The sequence below is a fragment of the Caloenas nicobarica genome, chromosome 34 (genome assembly GCF_036013445.1).
Source record: "Caloenas nicobarica isolate bCalNic1 chromosome 34, bCalNic1.hap1, whole genome shotgun sequence".
Classification (NCBI taxonomy): domain Eukaryota; kingdom Metazoa; phylum Chordata; class Aves; order Columbiformes; family Columbidae; genus Caloenas; species Caloenas nicobarica.
Window position 1 is genome coordinate 144572 of NC_088278.1, and position 27294 is coordinate 171865.

General features: G+C 68.7%; 3 protein-coding genes across 3 annotated transcripts in view; all 3 read left to right on the forward strand.

The window, feature by feature from the left end:
- Positions 1 to 8106, forward strand: part of LOC136000652 (upstream stimulatory factor 2-like) — an 11411-nt gene extending 3305 nt beyond the window's left edge. Inside the window, exons 4-10 of the mRNA XM_065654582.1 lie at positions 211 to 306; positions 1539 to 1668; positions 2108 to 2195; positions 3374 to 3432; positions 4421 to 4515; positions 7159 to 7287; positions 8010 to 8106. Coding sequence (XP_065510654.1) covers positions 211 to 306; positions 1539 to 1668; positions 2108 to 2195; positions 3374 to 3432; positions 4421 to 4515; positions 7159 to 7287; positions 8010 to 8105 — 693 coding nt within the window. The 3' untranslated portion in view covers position 8106. The remainder of the gene's footprint in view (positions 1 to 210; positions 307 to 1538; positions 1669 to 2107; positions 2196 to 3373; positions 3433 to 4420; positions 4516 to 7158; positions 7288 to 8009) is intronic.
- Positions 8107 to 12849: 4743 nt separating this feature from the next.
- HAMP (hepcidin antimicrobial peptide) lies at positions 12850 to 15486 on the forward strand. The gene is made up of 4 exons (XM_065654687.1): positions 12850 to 12930; positions 13716 to 13778; positions 14350 to 14412; positions 15195 to 15486. Exons 1-4 carry the CDS (start codon positions 12850 to 12852, stop codon positions 15288 to 15290), a joined length of 303 nt encoding a protein of 100 aa, XP_065510759.1. The 3' UTR covers positions 15291 to 15486.
- A 1317-nt stretch (positions 15487 to 16803) lies between these two features.
- On the forward strand, positions 16804 to 27079 carry ETFB (electron transfer flavoprotein subunit beta). The gene is made up of 6 exons (XM_065654627.1): positions 16804 to 16887; positions 17591 to 17749; positions 18790 to 18939; positions 21447 to 21509; positions 23874 to 24038; positions 25567 to 27079. Exons 1-6 carry the CDS (start codon positions 16831 to 16833, stop codon positions 25738 to 25740), a joined length of 768 nt encoding a protein of 255 aa, XP_065510699.1. The 5' UTR covers positions 16804 to 16830; the 3' UTR covers positions 25741 to 27079.
- Positions 27080 to 27294: the final 215 nt, after the last annotated feature.

Genomic DNA, 27294 nt, shown 5'->3' on the forward strand with positions numbered 1-27294 from the left:
GGGGGTCCCAAGGGTGTTGGGGGGGTCCTGGGGGTGCTGGGGGCTGTACACGGGGGTCCCATAGGTGCTGGGGAGGCCCTATAGATGCTGGGGGGGGAGAGTCGTGGGGGGCGCCTGTGGGTGCTGGGGGGGGATACGGGGGGTCCCGGGGCTCTCGGGGGCACCCGTGGGTGCTGGGGGGTGTCAGTGTCCGTGTGTCCCCCCCCCCAGGTCACCTACCGGGTGGTGCAGGTGACGGAGGCGCCGCTCGATGGGCCCGAAGGAGCCGCCGTCAGCGTCGTGTCCACGTTCGCGGGGACCACCCAGGTGGGGACCCAGGCGTCCGGGGGGACCCAGGCGTCCGGGGGACCCAGGAGTTCGGGGGGACCCAGGAGTTTGGGGGGACCCAGGAGTTTGGGGGGACCCAGGAGTTTGGGGATGGACCCAGGCGTCCGGGGGGACCCAGGAGTTCGGGGGGACCCAGGAGTTTGGGGGAACCCAGGAGTTTGGGGGACCCAGGCGTCCGGGGGGACCCAGGCGTCCGGGGGCACCCAGGAGTTTGGGGACGGACCCACGAGTTCGGGGGGGACCCAGGAGTTCGGGGGGACCCAGGAGTTCGGGAGGGACCCAGGAGTTCAGGGAGGACCCAGGAGTTTGGGGGGACCCAGGAGTTTGGGGGGACCCAGGCGTTCGGGAGGGACCCAGGAGTTCGGGAGGGACCCAGGCGTCCGGGAGGAGGTGATATGGGGGACCCAGGCGTCCAGGGGTCCCTTCGAAGGGGACCCAGGCGTCCGGGAGGGGGTGATATGGGGGACCCAGGCGTCCGGGGGTCCCTTTGAAGGGGACCCAGGCGTCCGGGAGGGAGTGATATGGGGGGACCCAGGCGTGCGGGGGTCCGTTCGAAGGGACCCAGGCGTCCGGGAGGAGGTGATATGGGGGACCCAGGCGTCCGGGGGTCCGTTCGAAGGGACCCAGGCGTCCGGGAGGGGGTGATATGGGGGACCCAGGCGTCCGGGGGTCCGTTCGAAGGGGACCCAGGCGTCCGGGAGGGGGTGATATGGGGGACCCAGGCGTCCGGGGGTCCCTTCGAAGGGGACCCAGGCGTCCGGGAGGGGGTGATATGGGGGACCCAGGCGTGCGGGGGTCCGTTCGAAGGGGACCCAGGCGTCCGGGAGGGGGTGATATGGGGGACCCAGGCGTCCGGGGGTCCGTTCGAAGGGGACCCAGGCGTCCGGGAGGGGGTGATATGGGGGACCCAGGCGTCCGGGGGTCCGTTCGAAGGGGACCCAGGCGTCCGGGAGGGGGTGATATGGGGGACCCAGGCGTCCGGGGGTCCGTTCGAAGGGGACCCAGGCGTCCGGGAGGGGGTGATATGGGGGACCCAGGCGTCCGGGGGTCCGTTCGAAGGGGACCCAGGCGTCCGGGAGGAGGTGATCCGGGGGACCCAGGCGTCCGGGGGTCCGTTCGAAGGGGACCCAGGCGTCCGGGAGGGGGTGATATGGGGGACCCAGGCGTCCGGGGGTCCCTTCGAAGGGGACCCAGGCGTCCGGGCCCCCCAGGCCGTGATCCAGAACCCGTTCAGTAACGGGGGCAGCCCCGGGGCCGAGGGCGGAACCGAGACCCGATTTGCCTGGGGGGGAGAGGGGACGGTGTCGGTGCAGGCGGATCCGGCGCTGGCGCAGGCTGGAGGTGAGAGGGGACCCAGGAGTTCGGGAGGGGACCCAGGCGTCCGGGGGTGACCCCGGTTGGGGGGGACCCAGGCATCTGGGAGGGACCCAGGAGTTCGGGAGGGACCCAGGTGTCTGGGGGGACCCAGGCGTCCGGGAGGGGACCCAGGCGTTCGGGAAGGACCCAGGCATCTGGGAGGGGACCCAGGTGTCTGGGAGGGACCCAGGCGTCCGGGAGGGACCCAGGCGTTCGGGAGGGACCCAGGTGTCCGGGAGGGGACCCAGGCGTCCGGGAGGGACCCAGGCGTCCGGGAGGGACCCAGGCGTTCGGGAGGGACCCAGGTGTCTGGGAGGGACCCAGGCGTCCGGGAGGGACCCAGGCGTCCAGGAAGGACCCAGGCGTTCGGGAGGGACCCAGGCGTCCGGGAGGGGACCCAGGCGTCCGGGCCGTGTCCCCCCAGGTCAGTTCTATGTGATGATGACGCCCCAGGACGTTCTGCAGCCGGGGACCCAGCGCAGCATCGCCCCCCGCGGCCACCCCTACTCCCCGTGAGCCCCAAAACGCCCCAAAATCCCCCCAAAACGCCCCAAAATCCCCCCAAAACGCAACAAAATCCCCCTAAAACGCCCCAAAATCCCCCCAAAACGCCCCAAAATCCCCCCAAAACGCCCCGAAATCCCCTCAGTAAACCCCGAAATCCCCTCAAAATGCCCCCAAATCTCCTCAAAACGCCCTGAAATCCCCTAGGAATGCCCCAAGATCTCCTCGTAAACCCCCCGAACCCCCCAAATCGCCCCTTGGAGCCCCCAAATCCGCCCCCCCTGTGTGGGGGGGTGCGTGGCCCTTTAAGGCGCGGTGGGTGTGGTCGGTGGGCGGGGCCGGGTTAAGCCCCGCCCCCCACGTCCCCCCATATCCCTCAATGTCCCCAATGTTCTCAATTTCTCCATATTCCAATGTCCCCAAGTCCCCAATGTCCCCAATGTCCCCATGTCCCCCATATCCCCCCATGTCCCCGTTATCCCCATGTCCCCAATGTCCCCAATGTCCCCATGTCCCCAATGTCCCCAATGTCCCCATGTCCCCAATGTCCCCAATTTCCCTATATCTCCATGTCCCCAATGCCCCCAATATCCCTAGTTTCCCCAATGTCCCCATGTCCCAATGTCCCCAACGTCCCCATTATCCCCAATGTCCCCAATGTCCCCAATGTCCCCAATGTCCCCATGTCCCCATTATCCCAATGTCCCCATATCCCAATGTCCCCATATCCCAATGTCCCCATATCCCAATGTCCCCCATGTCCCCATGTCCCCAATGTCCCCATGTCCCCCATATCCCCCCATGTCCCCATTATCCCCAATGTCCCCAACGTCCCCATGTCCCCAATGTCCCCAACGTCCCCATTATCCCCAATGTCCCCAATGTCCCCATGTCCCCAACGTCCCCATTATCCCCAATGTCCCCATGTCCCCAATGTCGCCAACGTCCCCATGTCCCCAATGTCCCCAACGTCCCCATTATCCCCAATGTCCCCAATGTCCCCATGTCCCCATGTCCCCAACGTCCCCATGTCCCCATTATCCCCAATGTCCCCATTACCCCAATGTCCCCAATGTCCCCATGTCCCCAACGTCCCCATGTCCCCATTATCCCCAATGTCCCCATTACCCCAATGTCCCCAATGTCCCCATGTCCCCAACGTCCCCATGTCCCCATGTCCCCACAGGAAGCTGGAGGGGCCGCGGGTCCCGCGGGACGAGCGACGGCGAGCGCAGCACAACGAGGGTGAGACCCTGGCCCCGTGTCACCTCGTGTCCCCACGTCCCCATGTCCCCCTGTCCCCGTGTCACCTCGTGTCCCCTGGCCCCCGTGTCACCTCAATGTCCCCACGTCCCCATGTCCCCCTGTCCCCAGTGTCACCTCGTGTCCCCTGTCCCCATGTCCCCCGTGTCACCTCAATGTCCCCATGTCCCCATGTCATCATGTCCCCAGCGTCACCTTGTGTCCCCTGTCCCCATGTCCCCGGTGTCACCTCAATGTCCCCACGTCCCCATGTCCCCCTGGCCCCCGTGTCACCTCAATGTCCCCCGTCCCCCTGTCCCCGGTGTCACCTCGTGGCCCCTGTCCCCATGTCCCTGGTGTCACCTCGTGTCCCCCGTCCCCCTGGCCCCCGTGTCACCTCCATGTCCCCACGTCCCCATGTCCCCGTGTCACCTCGTGTCCCCCGTCCCCCTCTCCCCATTGTCCCCCTGTCCCGCCAAGTCCCCATTGTCCCCAATGTCCCCATTCTCTCTAATGTCCCCGTTGTCCTCATTATCCCCAATGTCCCCATTGTTTCCAATGTCCCCAATGTCCCCATTATCCCGATTGTCCCCATTATTCCCAATGTCCCCACTGTCCCCGCTGTCCCCGCTGTCCCCACTGTCCCCAATGTCCCCACTGTCCCCAATGTCCCCGCTGTCCCCACTGTCCCCAATGTCCCCACTGTCCCCAATGTCCCCGCTGTCCCCATTGTCCCCACTGTCCCCAATGTCCCCGCTGTCCCCAATGTCCCCACTGTCCCCGCTGTCCCCACTGTCCCCGCTGTCCCCAATGTCCCCGCTGTCCCCGCTGTCCCCACTGTCCCCAATGTCCCCGCTGTCCCCAATGTCCCCGCTGTCCCCACTGTCCCCAATGTCCCCGCTGTCCCCACTGTCCCCAATGTCCCCACTGTCCCCGCTGTCCCCAATGTCCCCACTGTCCCCACTGTCCCCAATGTCCCCGCTGTCCCCAGTCGAGCGGCGCCGCCGGGACAAGATCAACAACTGGATCGTCCAGCTGTCCAAGATCATCCCCGACTGCGGCGCCGACAACAGCAAAACGGGGGCGGTGAGGGTCCCCGGGTCCCCAATGTCCCCATGTCCCCAATGTCCCCGTGTCCCCGTGTCCCCAGAGGGTCCCCATGTCTCCAGGGGGTCCCCATGTCCCCGTGTCCCCAATGTCCCCGTGTCCCCATGTCCCCATGTCCCCGGGTCCCCAATGTCCCCAGGGGGTCCCCAATGTCCCCAGGGGGTCCCCGATGTCCCCATGTCCCCAGGGGGTCCCCAATGTCCCCAGAGGGTCCCCGTGTCCCCGTGTCCCCATGTCCCCATGTCCCCGTGTCCCCAATGTCGCCACAGAGTCCCCATGTCCCCAGGGGGTCCCCAATGTCCCCAGAGGGTCCCCGTGTCCCCATGTCCCCGTGTCCCCGGGTCCCCAATGTCCCCAATGTCCCCATGTCCCCGTGTCCCCAGAGGGTCCCCGGGTCCCCATGTCCCCATGTCCCCAATGTCCCCGTGTCCCCAAAGGGTCCCCAGGGGGTCCCCGTGTCCCCATGTCCCTGGGTCCCCAATGTCCCCAGGGGGTCCCCAATGTCCCCATGTCCCCAAAGGGTCCCCATGTCCCCGTGTCCCCAGAGGGTCCCCATGTCCCCATGTCCCCAATGTCCCCAGAGGGTCCCCAATGTCGCCACAGGATCCCCATGTCCCCAAAAGGTCCCCATGTCCCCAGGGGGTCCCCATGTCCCTGTGTCACCACAGGGTCCCCATGTCTCCAGGGGTCCCCATGTCCCCATGTCCCCTGGGGGTCCCCATGTCCCCAAAGGGTCCCCATGTCCCCATGTCCCCACAGAGTCCCCATGTCCCCAGGGGTCCCCATGTCCCCAAAGGGTCCCAATGTCCCCAGAGGGTCCCCATATCCCCATGTCCCCTGGGGGTCCCCGTGTCCCCATGTCCCCATGTCCCCAAAGGGTCCCCATGTCCCCGTGTCCCCAGGGGGTCCCCAATGTCGCCACAGGATCCCCATGTCCCCAAAAGGTCCCCAAAAGGTCCCCATGTCCCCAGGGAGTCCCCATGTCCCCATGTCCCTATAGGGTCCCCGTGTCCCCATGTCCCCGTGTCCCCTGGGGGTCCCTATGTACCCATGTCCCCAATGTCGCCACAGGATCCCCATGTCCCCAAAAGGTCCCCATGTCCCCAGGGGGTCCCCATGTCCCTGTGTCACCACAGGGTCCCCATGTCCCCAGGGGTCCCCATGTCCCCATGTCCCCAAAGGGTCCCAATGTCCCCAGAGGGTCCCCATGTCCCCGTGTCCCCAAAAGGTCCCCATGTCCCCTGGGAGTCCCCATGTCCCCATGTCCCCATAGGGTCCCCGTGTCCCCATGTCCCTGTATCCCCTGGGGGTCCCCATGTACCCATGTCCCCAATGTCGCCACAGGATCCCCATGTCCCCATGTCCCCAAAAGGTCCCCATGTCCCCAGGGGGTCCCCATGTCCCCAGGGAGTCCCCATGTCCCCTGGGAGTCCCTATGTCCCCATGTCCCCATAGGGTCCCCGTGTCCCCTGGGGGTCCCCATGTCCCCAATGTCACCACAGGATCCCCATGTCCCCATGTCCCCAAAAGGTCCCCATGTCCCCAGGGGGTCCCCATGTCCCTGTGTCACCACAGGGTCCCCATGTCCCCAGGGGGTCCCCAATGTCCCCATGTCCCCATGTCCCCTGGGGGTCCCCATGTCCCCAATGTCGCCACAGGATCCCCATGTCCCCGTGTCCCCAAAAGGTCCCCATGTCCCCAGGGGGTCCCCATGTCCCTGTGTCACCACAGGGTCCCCATGTCCCCAGGGGGTCCCCAATGTCCCCATGTCCCCAATGTCCCCACAGGGTCCCCATGTCCCCAGGGGTCCCCATGTCCCCAGAGGGTCCCCAGGTCCCCATGTCCCCAAAGGGTCCCCGTGTCCCCATGTCCCCAGAGGGTCCCCAGGTCCCCATGTCCCCAGTGTCCCCAAAGGGTCCCCAATGTCCCCAGAGGGTCCCCATGTCCCCAGAGGGTCCCCATGTGCCCATGTCCCCAATGTCCCCAAAGGGTCCCCAATGTCCCCAGGGGGTCCCCAGGGGTCCCCATGTCCCCATGTCCCCAGGGGGTCCCCATGTCCCCAATGTCCCCAAAGGGTCCCCAAGGGGCTGGGGACGGGTCCTGGGGGGGTTATTTGGGGTCCCTGGGGGGTTTTGGGGGGGTCCCCAATGTCCCCAAAATGCTCCTGGGGGGTCCCCAATGGCCTGGGGGGGTCCTGCTGGATTTTGGGGGGTCCGGGAGCTTCGGGGTTTTTTGGGGTGTTTTGGGGGGGTCGTGCGGACCCGGGGGGGGTTTTGGGGTCCCCCTTGATTTTGGGGTGTCCCCCCCCAAAATTTCCAGCGCAATGGGGGGATCCTGGGGAAGTTTTGGGGTCCCGGGTGGGTTTTGGGGGGTCCGGGAGCTTCGGGGTTTTTTTTGGGGCTTTCTGGGGGTGTCCCGGGTGGGTTTTGGGGTCCCCCCCAGGGTCTGATTTTTGGGGTGTCCCCCCCCCCCCCGAGGGCAATGGGGAGGATTTGGGGGGGTCCCAGGTGGGGTTTTGGGGCTTTCGGGGGGTCCGGGAGCTTCGGGGTTTTTTGGGGGGGCTGGTGCGGACCCCGGGGTTTTGGGGTCCCCCCTGATTTGGGGGGGTCCCCCGCTTTGCAGAGCAAGGGGGGGATCCTGTCCAAGGCGTGCGACTACGTGCGGGAGCTGCGGCAGAGCAACCAGCGCCTGCAGGAGGCGGCGAAGGAGGCCGAGAGGCTGCGGCTGGACAACGGGCTGCTGCGCAGACAGGTGGACACACGGACACGGGGAGCCAGGAGTGCCCCGGGGGAGCCAGGAGTGCCCCAGGGGAGCCAGGAGTGCCCCGGGGGAGCCAGGAGTGCCCCAGGGGAGCCAGGAGTGCCCCGGGGGAGCCAGGAGTGCCCCAGGGAGCCAGGAGTGCGGGGGGGGACCCAGGAGTGCCCCGGGGAGCCAGGAGTGCCCCGGGGGAGCCAGGAGTGCCCCAGGGGAGCCAGGAGTGCCCCGGGGGAGCCAGGAGTTCGGGGGGACCCAGGAGTTCGGGGGGACCCAGGAGTTCGGGGGACTCGGGAGTTCAGGAGGGACCCAGGAGTTCGGGGGGACCCAGGAGTTCAGGAGACTCGGGAGTTCAAGGGACCCAGGAGTTCGGGAGGGACCCAGGAGTTCGGGGGACCCAGGAGTTCGGGAGGGACCCAGGAGTTCAGGAGGGACCCAGGAGTTCAGGGGGGACCCAGGAGTTCGGGAGGGACCCAGGAGTTCGGGAGGGACCCAGGAGTTCGGGGGGACCCAGGCGTTCGGGAAGGGACCCAGGAGTTCGGGAGGGACCCAGGAGTTCGGGGAGGGACCCAGGAGTTCGGGAGGGACCCAGGAGTTCAAGGGACCCAGGAGTTCAGGAGGGACCCAGGAGTTCGGGAGGGACCCAGGAGTTCGGGGGGAGGTGGGTGGGTTTCATGCCCGGGGGGGGCGGCTCTGAGCGCCCCCCGTCCCCCCCGCAGATGGAGGAGCTGAAGAGCGAGAACGCGCTGCTGAGACAGCAACTGCAGGGCCGGGGGGACGGCGCCGAGGGGACCAACCCGGGCCAGGGACAGTGACCGCGACCCCTGGGACCCCCCGGGACACCCTCGGGTCACCCCAGGACACCCCAGGACACCCCCCGGGACACCCCCCGGGACACCCCCGGGACCCCCCCCGGGACACCCTCGGGTCACCCCGGGACACCCCCCGGGACACCCCCCAGGACACCCTCGGGACCCCCCGGGTCACCCCTGGGTCACCCCCCAGGACAGCCCCGGGACCCCCCGGGTCACCCCAGGGATACCCCCCGGGTCACCCTCAGGTCACCCTCGGGTCACCCCGGGACCCCCCCCGGGACCCCCCCCGGGACCCCCCGGGTCACCCTCGGGTCACCCTCGGGACCCCCCGGGTCACCCCTGGGTCACCCCCCAGGACAGCCCCGGGACCCCCCGGGTCACCCCAGGGATACCCCCCGGGTCACCCTCAGGTCACCCTCGGGTCACCCTCGGGTCACCCCAGGACACCCCGGGACACCCCCCAGGACCCCCCCCGGGATACCCCTGGGACACCCCCCGGGACACCCCCCGGGTCACCCTTGGGTCACCCCCGGGTCACCCCCGGGACTCCCCCGGGATACCCCCCGGGACCCCCCCGGTGGCCCCTCCCCCCGTTTGGGGACACCCCGTGGATCCCCTCCCCCCCACATTGGGGACCCCCGAGTGACACCCCAGGGACCCTTTGGGGACACCCTTTGGGGACCCCCCAGTGACACCCCAGGGAGCCTTTGGGGACACCCCCCCATTGGGGACACCCCCAGGAATCCCTTCCCCCCCACATTGGGGACCCCATGGGGACCCCCCAGTGACACCCTTGGGGTCACCCCCCCATTGGGGACCCCCCCAGTGACACCCCGGGGAACCTTTGGGGACACCCTTGGGGACACCCCCCCATTGGGGACACCCCCAGGAATCCCTTCCCCCCCCATTGGGGACCCCTTGGGGACCCCCAGTGACACCCTTGGGGTCACCCCCCCATTGGGGACCCCCCCAGTGACACCCTGGGGACCCCTTGGGGACACCCCCCCCCCCATTGGGGACACCAAGTGACACCCACATCCCCTTGGGGACACCCCAGGGACCCCTCCCCCCTCAGGACACCCCCTTGTTCCGGGCCGGGGGGGGGACCCAGGAGTTTGGGAGGGGACCCAGGAGTGCCCCAAGGGACCCAGGAGTGCCCCAAGGGATGCAGGAGTTTGGGAGGAACCCAGGAGTGCCCCAAGGGACCCAGGAGTGCCCCAAGGGACCCAGGAGTTCTTAGGGACATGGGGACCCCCCAGGAATCCCCTTCCCCCCCCCCCCCCCCCTCTTGGTGTCCCCCCCAAATTGGTGTCACCCCATTGGGTCCCCTCCCCCCCCCCCCCCCCCCCCCCAATTCAACCCGAGCGGGGGAGGGGCCGCCCCTCCCCCCTTCCCCCCCTTTGTAATTAACGTTATTGTAATTAATTAATTATTGTTTTGTACCGCCCGGGGCGGGGGGAGGGGCGGCCGCTCCCCCTCCCCCCCCAGCGCGCGGGGGTTGGGGGGGGTGGGGGGGAGGGGGGGGGAGGGGCCGCCCTGGAAACCTCCAAAAAGGAAAAAAAAAAAAAAACAAAAAAACCCAAGAAAAAAGGCCAAAAAAGTGAAATTCTGGTGGTTTTTTGGGGGGGTGGGGGGAGAGATTATGGGGGGACCCAGGAGTGCCCCAAGGGACCCAGGAGTTCGGGAGGGACCCAGGAGTGCCCCAAGGGACCCAGGAGTCCGGGAGGGACCCAGGAGTGCCCCATGGGACCCAGGAGTTCGGGAGGGACCCAGGAGTGCCCCAAAGGACCCAGGAGTTCAGGAGGGACCCAGGAGTGCCCCAAGGGACCCAGGAGTTCGGGAAGGGACCCAGGACTTCAAGGGACCCAGGAGTGCCCCAAAGGACCCAGGAGTTCAGGAGGGACCCAGGAGTGCCCCAAAGGACCCAGGAGTCCGGGAGGGACCCAGGAGTGCCCCAAGGGACCCAGGAGTCCGGGAGGGACCCAGGAGTGCCCCAAGGGACCCAGGAGTTCGGGAAGGGACCCAGGACTTCAAGGGACCCAGGAGTGCCCCAAAGGACCCAGGAGTTCGGGAGGGACCCAGGAGTCCGGGAGGGACCCAGGAGTGCCCCAAGGGACCCAGGAGTTCGGGAGGGACCCAGGAGTGCCCCAAGGGACCAGGAGTTCAGGAGGGACCCAGGAGTGCCCCAAGGGACCCAAGAGTGCCCCAAAAGACCCAGGAATTCGGGAGGGACCCAGGAGTGCCCCAAGGGACCCAGGAGTGCCCCAAGGGACCCAGGACTTCAGGGGACCCAGGAGTGCCCCAAAGGACCCAGGAGTTCGGGAGGGACCCAGGAGTGCCCCAAGGGACCCAGGAGTGCCCCAAAAGACCCAGGAGGTTGGGAGGGACCCAGGAGTGCCCCAAGGGACCCAGGAGTGCCCCAAAGGACCCAGGAGTTCAAGGGACCCAGGAGTCCGGGAGGGACCCAGGAGTGCCCCAAGGGACCCAGGACTTCGGGGAAGGACCCAGGAATTTGGGAAGGGACCCAGGCGTCCGGGAGGGGACCCAGGAATTCGGGGAAGGACCCAGGCGTCCGGGAGGGGACCCAGGCGTCCGGGTGACCTCTGACCCCGTGGGCCGGGCCCGTCCGGCTGTCGCCACCCGTGTCGCAATTGTCACCGGCCGGGATGTCACCTGCCCCCCCCGCCCGGGGCCACCATCGGTGTCACCATCGCCGGTGTCACCGTCATTGTCACCAGCAGGGCCACGGTGTCCCCACGTCTGTCCCAATGTCCCCATGTCCCCATGTCCCCCATGTCCCCATGTCCCCGATGTCCGTCTGTCCCCAATGTCCCCATGTCCCCCCATCTGTCCCCAATGTCCCCATGTCCCCCTGTCCCCCCGTCTGTCCCCAATGTCCCCAATGTCCCCATGTCCCCCTGTCTGTCTCCAATGTCCCCATGTCCCCCTGTCCCCCCGTCTGTCCCCAATGTCCCCATGTCCCCCTGTCCCCCCGTCTGTCCCCAATGTCCCCAATGTCCCCATGTCCCCCTGTCTGTCTCCAATGTCCCCATGTCCCCCTGTCCCCCGTCTGTCCCCAATGTCCCCATGTCCCCATGTCCCCCCGTCTGTCCCCAATGTCCCCAATGTCCCCATGTCCCCCTGTCCCCCCGTCTGTCCCCAATGTCCCCATGTCCCCATGTCCCCCTGTCCCCCCGTCTGTCCCCAATGTCCCCAATGTCCCCGTGTCCCCCCCCCCGACGTCCCCGCGGTGGCGCCTCCGGGTCTGACCCCGAGGGGACAACAAACACAGTCGGCGACACCCGGACGCCTGGGTCCCCTTGCCAGCGGGGGGAGGGTCCCCCGGACGCCTGGGTCCCTCCCGGATGCCTGGGTCCCTCATGGGGGGGGATGGGAGGGAGATCCGTGCACACCTGGGCCCCCCCCAAAGTCTTGGGTTCCCTCCCTATAGTTACTTTCTCGGACGCCTGGGTCCCTTGGGGCACTCCTGGGTCCCTTGGGGCATGCCTGGGTCCCTTGGGGCATGCCTGGGTCCCTCCACAAAGTCTTGGGTTCCCTCCCTATAGTTACTTTCCCGGACACCCGAGTCCCTTGGGGCACTCCTGGGTCCCTTGGGGCACTCCTGGGTCCCTTGGGGCATGCCTGGGTCCCTTGGGGCACTCCTGGGTCCCTTGGGGCACACCTGGGTCCCTCCACAAAGTCTTGGGTTCCCTCCCTATAGTTACTTTCTCGGACGCCTGGGTCCCTTGGGGCACTCCTGGGTCCCTTGGGGCACTCCTGGGTCCCTTGGGGCACGCCTGGGTCCCTCCACAAAGTCTTGGGTTCCCTCCCTATAGTTACTTTCTCGGACGCCTGGGTCCCTTGGGGCACTCCTGGGTCCCTTGGGGCACTCCTGGGTCCCTTGGGGCATGCCTGGGTCCCTCCACAAAGTCTTGGGTTCCCTCCCTATAGTTACTTTCTCGGACGCCTGGGTCCCTTGGGGCACTCCTGGGTCCCTTGGGGCACTCCTGGGTCCCTTGGGGCACGCCTGGGTCCCTCCACAAAGTCTTGGGTTCCCTCCCTATAGTTACTTTCTCGGACGCCTGGGTCCCTTGGGGCACTCCTGGGTCCCTTGGGGCATGCCTGGGTCCCTTGGGGCATGCCTGGGTCCCTCCCGAACTCCTGGGTCCCCTATGGGAGCGGGATGATGGGGAGGCCCCGAACGCCTGGGTCCCTTACGGGGGAGGGTCACCCGGATGCCTGGGTCCCCTGCATGGGTGGGGATGGGGGGGATCCCCGAACGCCTGGGTCCCTCCCGAACGCCTGGGTCCCTCAGAACTCCTGGGTCCCCCAGATCTCCTGGGTCCCTCTCGAACTCCCTGGTCCCTCCCGAACTCCTGGGTCCCCTCCCGAACTCCTGGGTCCCCCCGAACTCCTGGGTCCCCCCGAACTCCTGGGTCCCTCAGAACTCCTGGGTCCCTCCCGAACTCCTGGGTCCCTCAGAACTCCTGGGTCCCCCCGGACTCCTGGGTCCCCCCGGACTCCTGGGTTCCCCCCCCATTTCCCCTTCCCTGCCCCGAACTTGGCGTTTTTCCACCCAAATCTGGGTCGCGTCCCGGAAGCGGCGCCGGGGGGGCGGGGCCGGGCGGGGGGCGGGGCCGGGGGGCGGGGCCGGCCGGGGGGGCGGGGCCGGGGGGCGGGGCCGGGGGGCGGGGCCGCGGGGATAAATGCGGCCGCTGGTGGCGGGAAAAGCCCCAGAGGCGGGATGGGGGCGACACGTGACCCCCGTGACGTCATCGGGCTCAGCATCATCATCCTCCTCGTGCTGGCGGAGAGCGGGAGCGCGGTGAGGGACCCAGGAGTGCCCCAGGGACCCAGGAGTGCCGAGGGACCCAGGAGTGCTCAGGGACCCAGGAGTGCCCCAGGGACACAGGAGTGCTCAGGGACCCAGGAGTGCCCCAGGGACCCAGGAGTGCCCCAGGGACCCAGGAGTGCCCCGGGGACCCAGGAGTGCTCAGGGACCCAGGAGTGCCCCGGGGACCCAGGAGTGCTCAGGGACCCAGGAGTGCCCCGGGGACCCAGGAGTGCTCGGGGACCCAGGAGTGCCCCAGGGACCCAGGAGTGCCCCAGGACCCAGGAGTGCCCCGGGGACCCAGGAGTGCCCCAGGGACACAGGAGTGCCCCAGGGACCCAGGAGTGCCCCGGGGACCCAGGAGTGCCCCAGGGACCCAGGAGTGCTGAGGGACCCAGGAGTGCCCCAGGGACCCAGGAGTGCCGAGGGACCCAGGAGTGCTCAGGGACCCAGGAGTGCCCCGGGGACCCAGGAGTGCTCAGGGACCCAGGAGTGCCCCGGGGACCCAGGAGTGCCCCGGGACCCAGGAGTGCCGAGGGACCCAGGAGTGCCCCCGGGAACCCAGGCATGCTGAAGGACCCAGGAGTTCGGGGAGGGACCCAGGAGTGCCCTGGGGACCCAGGAGTGCCCCAAGGACCCAGGAGTTCGAGGAGGGACCCAGGAGTGCGGGGGGAACCCAGGCATGCCCCACAGACCCAGGAGTGTGGGAGAGGGACCCAGGAGTGCCCCAGGGACCCAGGCGTCCGGGAGCATCATCCCCCGTTCCCCTCCCCCGCCAGGTTTTGGGCCCCCCCGACTCATCGTTGGAGCCGCGACCCCCGGCCCGGATGGGGGATGGGCAGGTGAGGGACCCAGGCGTCCGGGGGGGACCCAGGCGTCCGGGAGGGACCCAGGCGTCCGGGAGGGGACCCAGGCGTCCGGGGGGGTCTCACCCGTCTCCCCTCCCCCCACAGGTTCTGGCCCCTTTTGTGTCACCCCAAAAGCAGCTGGGGGATGGGCAGGTAAGTCTGGGGGGGACCCAGGAGTTCGGGAGGGGACCCAGGCGTCCGGGAGGGACCCAGGAGTCCGGGAGGGGACCCAGGCGTTCGGGAGGGACCCAGGAGTTCAGAAGGGGACCCAGGAGTCCGGGAGGGGACCCAGGCGTTCGGGAGGGACCCAGGAGTTCAGGAGGGACCCAGGAGTCCGGGAGGGGACCCAGGCGTCCGGGAGGGACCCAGGCGTTCGGGAGGGACCCAGGAGTTCAGGAGGGGACCCAGGCGTCCGGGAGGGACCCAGGCGTTCGGGAGGGGACCCAGGCGTCCGGGGGGGGACCCAGGCGTCCGGGGGGGACCCAGGCATCCGGCAGGGGACCCAGGCGTTCGGCAGGGACCCAGGCGTCCGGGGGGGTCTCACCCGTCTCCCCTCCCCCAACAGGTTCCGGCCCCTTTTGTGTCGCTGCTCAAAGTGTCACCCCAAAAGCAGCTGGGGGATGGGCAGGTAAGTCTGGGGGGGACCCAGGAGTGCGGGAGGGACCCAGGCGTCCGGGGGGGACCCAGGCGTTCGGGAGGGGACCCAGGCGTCCGGGGGGGACCCGGGAGTTCGGGAGGGACCCAGGAGTTCAGGAGGGGACCCAGGCGTCCGGGAGGGACCCAGGCGTCCGGGAGGGGACCCAGGCGTTCGGGGGGGGACCCAGGCGTTTGGGAGGGACCCAGGAGTTCGGGGGGGGACCCAGGCGTCCGGGAGGGACCCAGGAGTTCGGGGGGGGACCCAGGCGTCCAGGAGGGGACCCAGGAGTTCGGGGGGGGACCCAGGCGTTTGGGAGGGACCCAGGAGTTCGGGGGGGGACCCAGGCGTCCGGGAGGGACCCAGGCGTTCGGGAGGGACCCAGGCATCCGGGAGGGACCCAGGCGTCCGGGAGGGGACCCAGGCGTCCGGGAGGGGACCCAGGCGTTCGGGAGGGGACCCAGGCGTCCGGGAGGGGACCCAGGCGTTCAGGAGGGGACCCAGGCGTCCGGGAGGGGACCCAGGCGTCCGGGAGGGACCCAGGAGTTCGGGAGGGACCCAGGAGTTCGGAAGGGGACCCAGGCGTCCGGGAGGGACCCAGGCGTCCGGGGGGGACCTGGGAGTTCGGGAGGGGACCCAGGCGTCCGGGAGGGACCCAGGCGTCCGGGGACCCAGGCGTCCGGGAGGGACCCAGGTGTTCGGGAGGGACCCAGGCGTCCGGGAGGGACCCAGGCGTCCGGGGACCCCGGCGTCCTGCCCTCCCGGTTCCCGCGCAGCGCCGCTCCCGCCGCCACGGGTCGCATTTCCCGCTCTGCTCGTTCTGCTGCGGCTGCTGCGGGAACCGCGGCTGCGGGCTGTGCTGCCGCACGTGACCCGGCCCGCCCAATCAGCGCCCGCGCCGCGCCCGGCCCGCCCAATCAGCGCCCGCTGGCCCCTCCGCGTCACGACCGAGGCTCCGCCCCCCACCCCGCCCCCGTCGCAGGGCTCCGCCAATCAGAGGCGGGCGGAGAGGTGACACGTGACGCGCCGAGACCACGCCCTCCCCTATTTATTATGTGCTGGGAATAAAGTGGAGTTTTGTATGAATGGGGGTGGATGGGGACCCAGGAGTGCGGGAGGGACCCAGGAGTGCGGGAGGGACCCAGGAGTGCGGGGGGGGACCCAGGAGTCCGGGAGGGACCCAGGAGTCCGGGAGGGGACCCAGGAGTCCGGGAGGGGATGCAGGAGTGTGGGGGGACCCAGGAGTTCGGGAGGGACCCAGGAGTTCGGGGGGGGACCCAGGAGTTCGGGGGGGGACCCAGGAGTGCGGGAGGGACCCAGGAGTGCGGGAGGGACCCAGGAGTGCGGGGGGGGACCCAGGAGTCCGGGAGGGACCCAGGAGTCCGGGAGGGGACCCAGGAGTCCGGGAGGGGATGCAGGAGTGTGGGGGGACCCAGGAGTTCGGGAGGGACCCAGGAGTTCGGGGGGGGACCCAGGAGTTCGGGGGGGGACCCAGGAGTGCGGGGGGGGACCCAGGAGTTCGGGGGGGGACCCAGGCGTTCGGGAGGGACCCAGGAGTGCCCCAAAGGACCCAGGAGTTCCCCAAAGGACCCAGGAGTTCGGGAGGGACCCAGGAGTTCGGGAGGGACCCAGGAGTCCGGGAGGGGACCCAGGAGTTCAGAGGGGACCCAGGAGTTCAGAGGGGACCCAGGCGTTCGGGGGGGGACCCAGGAGTTCGGGAGAGACCCAGGCGTTCGGGAGGGACCCAGGAGTTCGGGAGGGGACCCAGGAGTTCAGAGGGGACCCAGGAGTTCAGAGGGGACCCAGGAGTGCGGGAGGGGACCCAGGAGTTCAGAGGGGACCCAGGCGTCCGGGAGGGGACCCAGGAGTTCAGAGGGGACCCAGGCGTCCGGGAGGGGACCCAGGAGTTGGGGGGGACCCAGGCGTTCGGGGGGGGACCCAGGAGTTCGGGAGAGACCCAGGCGTTCGGGAGGGACCCAGGAGTTCGGGAGGGACCCAGGCGTCCGGGAGGGACCGAGGAGTTCGGGGGGGGGGGACCCAGGCGTCCGGGCGCTGTGCTGCGCTGAGTCCGGGGGGCGGGGCCTGTGCCGGGGGGCGGGGCCCGTGCCGGGGGCGGGGCCTGTGGCGGGGGCGGGGCCTGTGCCGGGGGCGGGGCCTGTTCCGGGGGCGGGGCCTGTGGCGGGGGCGGGGCCTGTGGCGGGGGCGGGGCCTGTGCCGGGGGCGGGGCCTGTGCCGGGGGGGGGCGGGGCCTGTGCCGGGGGGCGGGGCCTGTGCCGGGGGCGGGGGCTGTGCCGGGGGGCGGGGCCTGTGCCGGGGGCGGGGCGGGGCCTGTGCCGGGGGCGGGGCCTGTGCCGGGGGGCGGGGCCTGTGCCGGGGGGCGGGGCCTGTGCCGGGGGCGGGGCCAGAGCAGCAATGGCGGCGCTGAAGGTGCTGGTCGGGGTGAAGCGGGTCATCGACTTCGCGGTCAAGGTGCGGCCGGACGCCTGGGTCCCCCCGAACGCCTGGGTCCCTGGGGCACTCCTGGGTCCCCCCCGAACTCCTGGGTCCCCTCCCGAACTCCTGGGTCCCCCCCGAACGCCCGGGTCCCCCCCGAACTCCTGGGTCCCCCCCGAACGCCTGGGTCCCCCCCGAACGCCTGGGTCCCCCCCGAACTCCTGGGTCCCCTCCCGAACTCCTGGGTCCCCCCCGAACGCCTCGGTCCCCCCCGAACTCCTGGGTCCCCCCCGAACGCCTGGGTCCCTGGGGCACTCCTGGGTCCCCCCCGAGCTCCTGGGTCCCCCCCGAACGCCTGGGTCCCTCTCGAACTCCTGGGTCCCCCCAAACTCCTGTGTCCCCTGGGGCACTCCTGGGTCCCTCCCGAACTCCTGGGTCCCTCCCGAACTCCTGGGTCCCTCCCCGAACTCCTGGGTCCCCTGGGGCACTCCTGGGTCCCTGGGGCACTCCTGGGTCCCCCCCGAACGCCTGGGTCCCTGGGGCACTCCTGGGTCCCCCCCGAACTCCTGGGTCCCTCCCCGAACTCCTGGGTCCCTCCCCGAACTCCTGGGTCCCCTGGGGCACTCCTGGGTCCCTGGGGCACTCCTGGGTCCCCCCCGAACGCCTGTGTCCCCTGGGGCACTCCTGGGTCCCTGGGGCACTCCTGGGTCCCCCCCGAACGCCTGGGTCCCGCTCGCAGGTGCGCGTGGCGCCGGGTGGGAAGGGGGTGCAGACCCAGGGGGTCAAGCACGCCCTGAACCCGTTCTGCGAGATCGCGCTGGAGGAGGCCGTGCGCATGAAGGAGCGCGGGGCGGCCGCCGAGGTCGTGGCCGTCAGCGTGGGGAGCAGCGCCTGCCAGGTGCCTGGGGCCCCCCCCGCACGCCTGGGTCCCCCCCCGGACGCCTGGGTCCCTCCCGGACGCCTGGGTCCCCCCCAGAACTCCTGGGGCCCCCCGCACGCCTGGGTCCCCCCCCGGACGCCTGGGTCCCTCCTGAACGCCTGGGTCCCCTCCCGGACGCCTGGGTCCCCCCCCGGACGCCTGGGTCCCCCCCCGAACTCCTGGGTCCCTCCCGAACTCCTGGGTCCCCTCCCGGACGCCTGGGTCCCCCCCCGGACGCCTGGGTCCCCCCCCGAACTCCTGGGTCCCCTCCCGAACTCCTGGGTCCCCCCCCGAACTCCTGGGTCCCTGGGGCACTCCTGGGTCCCCTCCAACTCCTGGGTCCCCCGGGGCACTCCTGGGTCCCTGGGGCACTCCTGGGTCTCCTCCCGAACTCCTGGGTCCCCCGGGGCACTCCTGGGTCCCTGGGGCACTCCTGGGTCCCCTCCTGAACTCCTGGGTCCCCCGGGGCACTCCTGGGTCCCCTCCCGCACTCCTGGGTCCCCCCGGGGCAGCGTCTGAGCCGTGTGTCCGTCGGGGCCGTGCGGCCGGGCAGGAGGCGCTGCGCGCGGCGCTGGCGCTCGGGGCACTCCTGGGTCCCTGGGGCACTCCTGGGTCCCCCGTTGCACTCCTGGGTCCCTGGGGCACTCCTGGGTCCCCCCCCGAACTCCTGGGTCCCTGGGGCACTCCTGGGTCCCCTCCCGAACTCCTGGGTCCCTGGGGCACTCCTGGGTCCCCCCCCGAACTCCTGGGTCCCCTCCCGAACTCCTGGGTCCCTGGGGCACTCCTGGGTCCCCTCCCGAACTCCTGGGTCCCTGGGGCACTCCTGGGTCCCCCGGGGCACTCCTGGGTCCCTGGGGCACTCCTGGGTCCCCTCCCGCACTCCTGGGTCCCTGGGGCACTCCTGGGTCCCCTCCCGAACTCCTGGGTCCCCCGGGGCACTCCTGGGTCCCTGGGGCACTCCTGGGTCCCCCCGGGGCAGCGTCTGAGCCGTGTGTCCGTGGGGCCGTGCGGCCGGGCAGGAGGCGCTGCGCGCGGCGCTGGCGCTGGGCGCCGACCGCGCGGTGCTGGTGCGGGCGCCGGAGGGGCCGCCGGGGCCCCGCGAGGCGGCGGCCGCGCTGGCCGCGCTGGTGGCCACGGAGAAACCCCAACTGGTCCTGCTGGGCAAGCAGGTGAGTGCGGGTGGCGGGACGGCCATAGGGACCCATGGGGACCCATAGGGAGCCATAGGGACCCATAGAGACCCATAGGGACCCACAAGGACCCATAGAGAGCCATAGGGACCATAGGGAGCCATAGGGACCCATAGAGACCCATAGAGACCCATAGGGACCCATGGGGAACATAGGGACCCATAGGGAGCCATAGGGACCCACAGGGACCCATAGAGACCCATAGAGACCCATAGGGACCCATAGAGACCCACATGGACCCCTAGAGACCCCATAGGCACCTAGAGACCCCTATGGACCATAAGGCCCCATAGGGCCCCATAGAGCCCCATAGAGCCCCATAGAGACCCATAGGGCCCCATAGAGCCCCATAGAGCCCATAGAGCCCCATAGAGCCCCATAGAGCCCCATAGGGCCCCATAGAGCCCCATAGAGACCCATAGGGCCCCATAGGGCCCCATAGAGCCCCATAGAGCCCATAGAGCCCCATAGAGCCCATAGGGCCCCATAGAGCCCCATAGAGACCCATAGGGCCCCATAGAGCCCATAGGGCCCCATAGGGCCCCATAGAGCCCCATAGAGCCCATAGAGCCCCATAGAGCCCATAGGGCCCCATAGAGCCCCATAGAGACCCATAGGGCCCCATAGAGCCCCATAGAGCCCCATAGAGCCCCATAGAGCCCATAGGGCCCCATAGGGCCCCATAGGGCCCCATAGAGCCCATAGAGCCCCATAGAGCCCCATAGAGCCCCATAGAGCCCCATAGGGCCCCATAGAGCCCCATAGAGCCCCATAGGGCCCCATAGGGCCCCATAGAGCCCCATAGAGCCCCATAGGGACCCATAGAGCCCCATAGAGCCCCATAGAGCCCATAGAGCCCCATAGAGCCCCATAGAGCCCCATAGAGCCCCATAGGGACCCATAGGGCCCCATAGAGCCCCATAGAGCCCCATAGAGCCCATAGGGCCCCATAGAGCCCATAGAGCCCCATAGAGCCCATAGGGCCCCATAGAGCCCCATAGAGCCCCATAGGGCCCCATAGAGCCCCATAGAGCCCCATAGAGCCCCATAGAGCCCCATAGAGCCCATAGGGCCCCATAGGGCCCCATAGAGCCCCATAGAGCCCATAGAGCCCCATAGAGCCCCATAGAGCCCATAGAGCCCCATAGAGCCCCATAGGGCCCCATAGAGCCCCATAGAGACCCATAGAGACCCATAGGGACCCATAGACCCCCATAGGGACCCATAGAGCCCCATAGAGCCCCATAGAGCCCATAGAGCCCCATAGAGCCCCATAGAGCCCCATAGGGACCCATAGGGACCCATAGAGCCCCATAGAGCCCCATAGAGCCCATAGGGCCCCATAGAGCCCCATAGAGCCCCATAGAGCCCATAGGGCCCCATAGAGCCCCATAGGGACCCATAGAGCCGCATAGAGCCGCATAGAGCCCATAGGGACCCATAGAGCCCCATAGAGCCCCATAGAGCCCATAGAGCCCCATAGAGCCGCATAGAGCCCCATAGAGCCCATAGAGCCCCATAGAGCACATAGGGCCCCATAGAGCCCCATAGAGCCGCATAGAGCCCCATAGAGCCCATAGGGCCCCATAGAGCCCCATAGAGCCCCATAGAGCCCCATAGAGCCCATAGAGCCCATAGGGACCCATAGAGCCCCATAGAGCCCCATAGAGCCCCATAGAGCCCATAGAGCCCCATAGAGCCCATAGGGACCCATAGAGCCCCATAGAGCCCCATAGGGCCCCATAGAGCCCCATAGAGCCCATAGGGACCCACAGAGCCCCATAGAGCCCCATAGAGCCTATAGAGCCCCATAGAGCCCCATAGGGACCCATAGAGCCCATAGAGCCCCATAGAGCCCATAGAGCCCCATAGAGCCCATAGGGACCCATAGAGCCCATAGGGACCCATAGAGCCCCATAGAGCCCCATAGAGCCCATAGAGCCCCATAGAGCCCATAGGGACCCATAGAGCCCCATAGAGCCCCATAGGGCCCCATAGAGCCCATAGACCCCATAGAGCCCCATAGGGACCCATAGGGCCCCATAGACCCCCATAGGGCCCCATAGACCCCATAGAGCCCCATAGAGCCCCATAGAGCCCATAGGGCCCCATAGGGCCCCATAGAGCCCCATAGACCCCATAGAGCCCCATAGAGCCCATAGGGCCCCATAGAGCCCATAGAGCACATAGGGCCCCATAGAGCCCCATAGCGCCCCATAGGGCCCCATAGAGCCCATAGGGCCCCATAGGGACCCATAGAGCCCATAGCGCCCCATAGAGCCCATAGGGCCCCATAGAGCCCCATAGAGCCCCATAGGGACCCATAGGGACCCATAGAGCCCATAGAGCCCATAGGGCCCCACAGACCCCCATAGGGCCCCATAGACCCCATAGAGCCCCATAGCGCCCCATAGGGCCCCATAGAGCCCATAGAGCCCATAGGGCCCCGCTGGCCCCCGTGCCCCACGCGTCCCCGCGTCCCCCAGGCCATCGATGACGACTGCAACCAGACCGGGCAGCTGCTCGCCGCCCTGCTGGGCTGGCCGCAGGTGGGCACTGGGAGCACTGGGAGGGACTGGGAGCCACTGGGAGGGACTGGGAGGGACTGGGAGGGTCAATGGGGGGACTGGGAGGGACTGGGAGGGAACTGGGAGGGAACTGGGAGGGTCAATGGGGGGACTGGGAGGGTCAATGGGGGGACTGGGAGGGACTGGGAGGGTCAATGGGGGGAACTGGGAGGGACTGGGAGGGACTGGGAGGGACTGGGAGGGACTGGGGGGAACTGGGAGGGTCAATGGGGGGACTGGGAGGGACTGGGAGGGTCAATGGGGGGGACTGGGGGGGACTGGGAGGGACGGGGAGGGACTGGGAGGGACTGGGAGGGACTGGGAGGGTCAATGGGGGGACTGGGAGGGACTGGGAGGGACTGGGAGGGACTGGGAGGGACTGGGAGGGTCAATGGGGGGACTGGGAGGGACTGGGAGGGTCAATGGGGGGGACTGGGGGGGACTGGGAGGGACGGGGAGGGACTGGGAGGGACTGGGGGGAACTGGGAGGGTCAATGTGGGGACTGGGAGGGACTGGGAGGGAACTGGGAGGGCCAATGGGGGGAACTGGGGGGAATTGGGATGAACTGGGGGGGACCGGGAGGGCCCCAGTCCATACTGGGAGGGTTCCAATCCATACTGGGAGGGTCCCAATCCATACTGGGAGGGTCCCAATCCATACTGGGAGGGGTCCAGCCCATACTGGAATGGTCCCAGTCCATACTGGGAGAGCCCAATCCATACTGGGAGGGGTCCAGCCCATACTGGGAGGCCCCCAATCCATACTGGGAGGGCCCCAGTCCATACTGGGAGGACCCTAATGCTTACTGGGAGGCCCCCAGTCCATACTGGGAGGCCCCCAGTCCATACTGGGTGGCCCCCAATCCATACTGGGAGGAGCCCAGTCCATACTGGGAGGGTTCCAGTCCATACTGGGTGGCCCCCAATCCATACTGGGAGGCCCCCAGTCCATACTGGGAGGGTCCCAATCCATACTGGGAGGGTTCCAATCCATACTGGGAGGGTCCCAGTCCATACTGGGAGGACCCTAATGCTTACTGGGATGTCCCAGTCCATACTGGGAGGGTCCCAATCCATACTGGGAGGGTTCCAGTCCATACTGGGAGGGTCCCAATCCATACTGGGAGGGCCCAATCCATACTGGGAGGCCCCCAATCCATACTGGGAGGGCCCCAGTCCATACTGGGAGGGTTCCAGTCCATACTGGGAGGGTCCAAATCCATACTGGGAGGGTCCCAGTCCATACTGGGAGGGTCCAAATCCATACTGGGAGGCCCCCAGTCCATACTGGGAGGGTCCCAGTCCATACTGGGAGGCCCCCAATCCATACTGGGAGGGTCCCAGTCCATACTGGGAGGCCCCCAGTCCATACTGGGAGAGCCCAATCCATACTGGGAGGGTTCCAGTCCATACTGGGAGAGCCCCAGTCCATACTGGGATGTCCCAATCCATACTGGGAGGGTTCCAGTCCATACTGGGAGAGCCCAGTCCATACTGGGAGGACCCTAATGCTTACTGGGAGGGGTCCAGTCCACACTGGGAGGGTTCCAATCCATAATAGGAGGGGTCCAGTCCATACTGGGAGGGCCCCAGTCCATACTGGGAGGACTGTAATGCTTAAAGGGAGGGTCCCAATCCTTACTGGGATGTCCCAGTCCATACTGGGAGGGCCCCAGTCCATACTGGGAGAGCCCAATCCATACTGGGAGGCCCCCAATCCATACTGGGAGGCCCCCAATCCATACTGGGATGTCCCAGTCCATACTGGAATGGTCCCAGTCCATACTGGGAGAGCCCAATCCATACTGGGAGAGCCCTAATGCTTACTGGGAGGGGCCCAGTCCATACTGGGAGGGTCCCAATCCATACTGGGAGGGGTCCAGTCCATACTGGGAGAGCCCAATCCATACTGGGAGGACCCTAATGCTTACTGGGAGGGTCCCAGTCCATACTGGAATGGTCCCAATCCATACTGGGTGGCCCCCAGTCCATACTGGGAGGACCCCAATCCATACTGGGAGGCCCCCAGTCCATACTGGGAGGCCCCCAGTCCATACTGGGAGGACCCTAATGCTTACTGGGAGGGGTCCAGTCCATACTGGGAGGGTTCCAATCCATACTGGGAGGCCCCCAGTCCATACTGGGAGAGCCCTAATGCTTACTGGGAGGGGTCCAGTCCATACTGGGAGGGTTCCAATCCATACTGGGAGGGCCCCAGTCCATACTGGGAGAGCCCTAATGCTTACTGGGAGGGCCCAATCCATACTGGGAGAGCCCAATCCATACTGGGATGTCCCAGTGCACACTGGGCGGCCCCGGCCCACGCTGCCCGGCCGTGCTCCGCAGGCCACGTCCGCGTCGCGCGTGGAGCTGGAGCCGGAGCGCGGGGCCGCGCGGGTGACGCGCGAGGTGGACGGGGGGCTGGAGACACTGCGCCTGCGCCTGCCCGCGCTGCTCACGGCCGACCTGCGCCTCAACGAGCCGCGCTACGCCACGCTGCCCAACATCATGGTGAGCCGGGCGCCGGGGTCCCCTGGGGCACGCCTGGGTCCCCTGGGGCACTCCTGGGTCCCTCGGGGCACGCCTGGGTCCCTCCCAAACTCCTGGGTCCCTCCCGAGCTCCTGGGTCCCTTGGGGCACTCCTGGGTCCCTCCCGAACTCCTGGGTCCCCTCTCGAACTCCTGGGTCCCTCCCGAGCTCCTGGGTCCCTTGGGGCACTCCTGGGTCCCTCCCGAACTCCTGGGTCCCTTGGGGCACTCCTGGGTCCCTCCCGAACGCCCGGGTCCCTTGGGGCACTCCTGGGTCCCTCCTGAACTCCCAGGTCCCTTGGGGCACTCCCGGGTCCCTTGGGGCACTCCTGGGTCCCTCCCGAGCTCCTGGGTCCCTTGGGGCACTCCTGGGTCCCTCCCGAACTCCCGGGTCCCTTGGGGCACTCCTGGGTCCCTCCCGAACTCCTGGGTCCCTCCCGAGCTCCTGGGTCCCTTGGGGCACTCCTGGGTCCCTTGGGGCACTCCTGGGTCCCTCCCGAACTCCCGGGTCCCTTGGGGCACTCCTGGGTCCCTTGGGGCACTCCTGGGTCCCTCCCAAACTCCTGGGTCCCTTGGGGCACTCCTGGGTCCCTCCTGAACTCCCGGGTCCCTTGGGGCACTCCTGGGTCCCTCCCGAACTCCTGGGTCCCTGGGGAACTCCTGGGTCCCTCCCGAACTCCCGTGTCCCTTGGGGCACTCCTGGGTCCCTCCCGAACTCCTGGGTCCCTCCCGAACTCCTGGGTCCCCTCCCAGAACTCCTGGGTCCCCCCCAACTCCCGTGTCCCTTCCGAACTTCTGGGTCCCTTGGGGCACTCCTGGGTCCCTTGGGGAACTCCTGGGTCCCCCCCAACTCCCGGGTCCCTTGGGGCACTCCTGGGTCCCCTCCCGAACTCCTGGGTCCCCCCAACTCCTGTGTCCCTCCCGAACTCCCGGGTCCCTTGGGGCACTCCTGGGTCCCTCCCGAACTCCCGGGTCCCTTGGGGCACTCCTGGGTCCCTCCCGAACTCCTGGGTCCCTTGGGGCACTCCTGGGTCCCTCCCGAACTCCTGGGTCCCTCCCGAACTCCCAGGTCCCTTGGGGCACTCCTGGGTCCCTCCCAAATTCCTGGGTCCCTTGGGGCACTCCTGGGTCCCTCCCGAACTCCTGGGTCCCTCCCGAACTCCCAGGTCCCTTGGGGCACTCCTGGGTCCCTCCCGAGCTCCTGGGTCCCTGGGGAACTCCTGGGTCCCTCCCGAACTCCCAGGTCCCTTGGGGCACTCCTGGGTCCCTCCCGAACTCCCGGGTCCCTTGGGGCACTCCTGGGTCCCTCCCAAACTCCTGGGTCCCTTGGGGCACTCCCGGGTCCCTCCCGAACTCCTGGGTCCCTCCCGAACTCCTGGGTCCCTTGGGGCACTCCTGGGTCCCTCCCGAACTCCCGGGTCCCTTGGGGCACTCCTGGGTCCCTTGGGGCACTCCTGGGTCCCTCCCGAACTCCTGGGTCCCTCCCGAACTCCTGGGTCCCCCCCCCGCAGAAAGCCAAGAAGAAGCCCCTGGAGGTGCTGGACTGGGCGGCCCTGGGGCTGCCCCCGCCCCTCCCCCGCCTGCGGGTGCTGGCGCTGGAGGAGCCGCCGGCGCGCGGGGGAGGGGAGCGCGTGCCCGACGTCGCCGCCCTGGTGGACAAACTGCGGCAGTGCGGCCGCATCTGACCCCCCGGGGACCCAGGCGTCCGGGGGAACCCAGGCGTCCGGGGGAACCAGGCGTCCGGGGGGACCCAGGCGTCCGGGGGACCCAGGAGTCCGGGGGACCCAGGCGTCCGGGGGACCCAGGCGTCCGGGGGGACCCAGAAATTGCATCAAGGCTTCGAGTTGTTGCGGGGGACCCAGGCGTCCGGGGGGAGCCAGGCGTCCGGGAGTCACGTGACCCCGTCCCGAATGCCTGGGTCCACATCCCCAAGAAGGGACCCAGGAGTCCAGGGGACCCAGGCGTCCGGGGGGACCCAGGCGTCCGGGGGAACCCAGGCGTCCAGGGGAACCCAGGTGTCCGGGGGACCCAGGCGTCCAGGGGACCCAGGCGTCCGGGGGGACCCAGGCATCCGGGGGGACCCAGGAGTCCGGGGGAACCCAGGCGTCCGGGGGAACCCAGGCGTCCGGGGGACCCAGGCGTCCGGGGGAACCCAGGCGTCCGGGGGAACCCAGGCGTCCGGGGGACCCAGGAGTCAGGGGGACCCAGGAGTCCGGGGGACCCAGGCGTCCGGGGGAACCCAGGCGTCCAGGGGAACCCAGGCGTCCGGGGGAACCCAGGAGTCCGGGGGAACCCAGGAGTCCGGGGGACCCAGGCGTCTGGGGGAACCCAGGAGTCCGGGGGAACCCAGGCGTCCGGGGGAACCCAGGCGTCCGGGGGAACCCAGGAGTCCAGGGGACCCAGGCGTCCGGGGGACCCAGGCGTCCGGGGGACCCAGGCGTCCGGGGAACCCAGGAGTCCGGGGGGACCCAGGCGTCCGGGGGACCCAGGCGTCCGGGGGAACCCAGGAGTCCAGGGGACCCAGGCGTCCGGGGGACCCAGGCGTCCGGGGGAACCCAGGAGTCTGGGGGACCCAGGCGTCCGGGGGAACCCAGGCGTCCGGGGGGACCCAGGAGTCCGGGGGGACCCAGGCGTCCGGGGGGACCCAGAAATCGCATCAAGGCTTCGAGTTGTTGCGGGGGACCCAGGCGTCCGGGAATCACGTGACCCCGTGCCGGACGCCTGGGTCCCCTCCCGAACGCCTGGGTCCCCATCCCCAAGAAGGGACCCAGGCGTCCGGGGGGACCCAGAAATTGCGTCAAGGCTTCGAGTTATTGCGGGGGACCCAGGCGTCCGGGAGTCAAGTGACCCTGTCCCGGACGCCTGGGTCCCCTCCCGGACGCCTGGGTCCCCTCTCGGGCCCCCTCCCAGTGCTTTCCAATTGGTCCCAGTTGGTCCCAGTTGGTCCCAGTTGGTCCCAGTTGGTCCCAGTTGGTCCCAGTGCCTTCCCCGCCCCTCCCCCAATAAAGGCGTGGCCGCTCGTGACGTCATCGCTGGTCCGGGGAGGGGGCGGGGCCTGGGAGGGGGCGGGGCCCGGGAGGGGGCGTGGCTTAGCGAGGCCCCGCCCCTTGGGGGGGTTCCAGGTTTTACTGGTTTTTGGTGGTTTTCAATGGGATACGGACCCAGTACAGACCAGTTTGGTCCCAGCGGGTCCCAGTTTGGCCCCAGTTTGTCCCAGTTTGTCCCCCAGGAGGTCCCAG